The sequence below is a fragment of the Nicotiana sylvestris genome, chromosome 3, assembly GCF_000393655.2.
Source record: "Nicotiana sylvestris chromosome 3, ASM39365v2, whole genome shotgun sequence".
Classification (NCBI taxonomy): Eukaryota; Viridiplantae; Streptophyta; class Magnoliopsida; order Solanales; family Solanaceae; genus Nicotiana; species Nicotiana sylvestris.
In genome coordinates, this window is record NC_091059.1 from 160,705,901 (window position 1) to 160,710,845 (window position 4,945).

The window sequence follows — 4,945 nt, forward strand, 5'->3', positions numbered from 1 at the left end:
TAAAATTATATAATATTTTATTTGTTGGGGTTTCAAAATTTGGAGGTAAAGCAAAGATTTGTGTAGCCTCACCCTTGAGCCACTTTTGGTGTCAATGACTATTCAATGGTCTTTCTCCAGCTGCTTATGAAACAGATACTGTAATTTTATTTTATCTTTGTATAGAATGAATACTGCTTATTGTATGGCACCTGTATCTCAATGTAATATGCACCCACACACCACAAGGATCCACTTCGTTACAGTCTGTAACTAAGGTAGTGTTATGCTATCTTGCAAATGTAATTGGTTAGTTGGTTGTATCACAACTCCCACTGATCAAATGTCATTTTGGATTTTTAGAGATGAATAAAATGCTCAGTTTATTTTTTTTATTTTAAAAAGAACAAGAAACGTATCATATTCAGTTTCATTCCAATTTCAGACTGCCATTGTTTTGCATTTTGAAACAAGATTCTGTTTCGAGGATATTTTTTACTGGCACACTGCACACACATCACATGTTTTTGGCTAATAGATTTTTGTGTTATTTCGATGTAAACATGTAGAGCATAATGGCTAGTTTGATCTTTAAGGTGACATCTGAATAATTATTTTGAGAAATATTTAGGGAAAAAGTTTTCTGCAAAATAAAAAAATGTATTTAAGTGCATCTGCCTTTAGAGGTTTATAATGCTAATTTTTCCTATTTTAGAATGCCTCATTTTCTTTTGAAGTTTCAGTAATTAAAAATGGGGAAGTTACATAATATACTCATTTGTAAAACTCACTATCATAATATACCTAAGTTTCAAAATTACATTATTATCCCAAAATATTACACGATATACCTCCATTTATTCTGAAACAAATCATAATATTCTACTTTGAAATACAATCCGAATCTAACTTACCACACAATATTCTAATGAAGAGTACAATATCCAGAGCAAACATACCAACGTATTTTAATAAAGAATATAATATTATATATATATATATACACACTAATTTGAAATACATTATTCAAATTAAACATTCACAATATTCTAATTTGGAATACAATAAAAAAATCAAACATACCACAATATTCTAATCTGGAATATATAGTATTTTATTTTGAAATATAGTATGTATACATAGTAAAAAAAATTATAAAATACATATACGGCATAAAATTAACATATTTTAATTATATATAGTGTGTTACCATGTTTTCATTGTGACAATACCGCGTAGATTATTATCCATTAAAAACAAAGTTTATTATGTTTGGGCTCAAACAATTTTATTATAGTGGGCCTATTTGGACTATAAAAGGACAAAATTGAGGTGGGGACAGCCCACTAAAGTCTAGTTCTGACATTACCTCTTTTGCAGTACCCTAATATATATATATATATATTTCCTCCACGTTTATGGCTGATTTTCATCTTCAAACATTTGCTGAAAAAATGGCGACATCAGCATTGACAATCTTGGCCATTCTAGCTCTTTTTGCAGTTTCCTCTGTAACGGCGGCATCGGAAACTCCGTTTGTAGTGGCACACAAGAAGGCATCTGTCGTTAAGCTCAAGTCTGGTTCCGAACGCGTCTCCGTTTCCATTGACGTCTATAACCATGGATCTCTGTCAGTACTCATTAACTGCTCCCCCACCCCCCCCCCCCCTCTTTCTGTATGCTTATACTAAAATTCAAACGCGCAATGTGAGTGTTTATTTTTGTGTGTGTGTGTATATGTGTGTTTACATTTGTAGGTGTTTGAATAATCTGATTCATTTTTTCCCGAGATTTGTTTATATTAGAATGGATGGTAGCTCCTATAGTAAATTGGGAGCGTAAATTGAATGACGAAAATTCGGGAATCAATTCAATTTCTTTTTATTCTAAACGCGTAACAATGATCATTACTCATGGAAAATAATGACGGATTTTTTTATGGTATGAGCTTGGTTTAGTGGATGTCGTGCCTCTCTAGTTAAAATTGTCAACTGGGTTATGATGTGCACGTCTATCTGTCCAATTGGACATGGTATGAAATAAGCTATTTTAATTAGTAAATATATTCTGTGGAAAATATTTTATCTTTAAAAAATCATTTTATATTCTGTGGAATATAAAAATAGGCGGCATATGTATTTAATGTAACCTAACAAGGTGATTCAAAAGAACACCACATTGTCATAGGATTTAAACCTTATTTGACTTAAAACAATTTTGAACCCGCGCTAGAATTTTTCTTTATGACAAGAGGATTCAACAGATGCATTGTAATTTGAGCTGTGACCGAGTTCATAGTCGCTTCTGCATCTTGTCTTTCTTTCTTTCTAGTCTTGCTTGGGAATTTGAGCTGTGAAACGTGTGATCCTCCTGACGATTCATAAAATAATAGGAGTACTCTCCAATGGGAAAAGATTTATCATTTTATACTACATTCTTTAATCTTTGCTAATTTGCAAAAAATAATTGCCATAATTCATTGTTCTCTTATTTTTAGTCTAAACATGTATTGCATGTTAATATGTAAATCTCGGTTTGCACTTGCCCCTGATCAATCTACCACAAGTCGGGTCCTTATTTGTGTAGTAAAGGCAGCATACTGCAAACCTGTTTACTTGAATGGGTGTGTGTTTCTGGTTATAGTCACTCACATCTCTACGAGGTCCTGTTTTCACCCTTTATTTGGAATGCTGATAAGTTCAATCTATCTGAAGAGACTTTAGTTATCTTTTCTGAACTTCTGCAGTGTTATATATGATGTAAGTCTTACTGATGATAGCTGGTCTTCGGAAATATTTGATTTTGTGGCTGGAAACACCTCTCAGTCATGGGAAGGACTTGATGCGTAAGTTAAATCTTTTGCACATTCAAACTTGTATTCACTTCCTATTACTCGAGGCTTATGCCTCTCCAAATTTTCCTCTAGTTTGTTTGTTTCATTTAGTACTATTCTTTTGCTGTATGTGATTGGCAGTGGCTCTCATGTTTCACACTCTTTTGAGTTGGAGTCGAAAGTGAAAACGACTTACAATAGCGCGCCTGCTGTCATAACATTCCGTATCCCTACGAAATCAAAACTACAGGTTTGATTAATGAAAATCTGTTAGGAGAGAACTATTGGTTGCCATCAGCTTTTATTTCTCAACTTCTATTTTTGCCATGCATTGACCATTTGCAGGAAGCATATTCTACGCCTATTCCACCTCTAGAAACCTTTGCAGAAAAAGCTGTTGGCTACAAATTAGATTCGGTAACTTTTGTCCTCCTTGCACAAGCATGAATTATGGTTTCCTTATGATTGTTTTGTAAATGTTGTTCTGACTCAGTGTTTTCTTCTTTTACCAATCGGGCTGGTTTGGACTGGCTGCACATTCTCAGGCAAAGGTAACTTGAGATCTCTTCTTTATTATATACCATCTCTCCACTGCTCAAATTCTCTACATTTCACTTGCCACAAAATGGAAACAGCAAGTAGCGTTTTCGGAGATGCTTTCTGTTAGTTTGTATGGGGAAGTTGTTTCAGGAATAGGGGAGACCAATTTAGGAGCTATTTCCTATTTGGAATAGTTCTAATGCATACAGTGCCCTGGTGAACTACAATTGCTACTAGTATTATATATATATATATATATATATATATATATATATATATACACTCTCATTACCTGTAGTGACAGAGCTAAGTTAATGTCTTCTTTTCCAAGGTGATACGAAAATCTGTTTATAATAGTTGTTGTCTTTGTGCAGAAGCTGCTCGCAAAGTATGGATCGCATGTTTCTGTATTTCTCATCATCCTATTGTTCGTGAGAGTTGTTTCAACTCCATCATCAAAGTCAAGTGCTGGGAACGCAAAGAAAAAGCACTAATATTATGTTACAAAGGGAAAGCCCCATATAGAAATTTACTTTTAAGCCAGTCAAAGGAAATATCTCAGCGAGGATACACATCTCAAACTGTAAAGAGTGCAAATCCGTGTAACTGCATTTTGATGAACTGAAAATATATCGTATGAGTCCTACTAGAGCTGCATGCAAGAATTTTATGAGTAACAACTACTGTAGTCCGACTTCTCTTTGCAACTTTGGAGATGCTCACATTGTCCAATTATTAATAACCCTTTTTCACCAAGTCCAACTAATGGAGATGCTAATTAGTTAGGCGTATAATTCAATAGACGTTCATAACTCGTAAACTCGAAAATGGTAGTTATTTAGACATGAAATTTTGTATATCAATCAAATCCGAAATTGTTGATCTAAGAGCTCTTTGTTTATGGTTTCCTACTTCTCTTTCAGTCCAGCCTAAAATTGTTGGGAAATATATACTCTAGCATCTGCTTAAGAGCTCCTTCTGCTAATAATCATAAAATTGCTGGATCATCATCCCTGAATGTGATGTGCAAAGGTATTTGCTCAGATTCACTTGTGTGAATAAGGAAGAGATATCCACTTCAGTAGTTTACTAAGCATGTAAGAGTAGTATTGTTATTTGTATTTTGTAAGATCCACAAAGATTAAAAAAATGATAGCTTGAGCACTTTGAAATTAGTATAAGTGTAGGCAGTCATTTTCTGAACTCATAAGTACAATTTTTGGTGATTATGTAGTGGGGTTTGTATTCAAAATATAATAGGATGTTTGGCCAAAAGCACTTTCTTGCTTTTTTCTTTTCTTTTTCTTTTTTTAAGTTGAAGTGTTTGGTTAAGCTTTTAGAAGGAAAAAAAATATTTTTGAGCAGAAGCAGAAAAAAATAGTTTCTTCCCAAAAGCACTTTTGAGAAAAATACACTTATTGCTTGTTTGGCCAAGCTTATCCAAACCTAAAAGCACTTTTTTCTCAAAAAAATGCTTTATTTTCAAAGTTGAAGTGTTTGGCCAAACTTTTGGAAGAAAAAAAATTGCTTTTGAGGAGAAGCAAAAGCAGTTTTGGAGAAGTAGAAAAAATAGTTTCTCCGCAAAAGCACTTT

At 33.5% G+C, this 4,945-nt stretch overlaps 1 protein-coding gene across 1 annotated transcript; it reads left to right on the top strand.

Moving 5' to 3' along the window:
* The first annotated feature begins 1,405 nt into the window (after nucleotides 1-1,405).
* Nucleotides 1,406-4,103, top strand: LOC104236177 (uncharacterized). The gene is made up of 5 exons (XM_070168619.1): nucleotides 1,406-1,609; nucleotides 2,726-2,824; nucleotides 2,954-3,062; nucleotides 3,158-3,363; nucleotides 3,727-4,103. The coding sequence occupies exons 1-4, from the start codon at nucleotides 1,434-1,436 to the stop codon at nucleotides 3,257-3,259; spliced, it is 486 nt and encodes a 161-aa protein (XP_070024720.1). The 5' UTR covers nucleotides 1,406-1,433; the 3' UTR covers nucleotides 3,260-3,363; nucleotides 3,727-4,103.
* The last annotated feature ends 842 nt before the right edge of the window (nucleotides 4,104-4,945 follow it).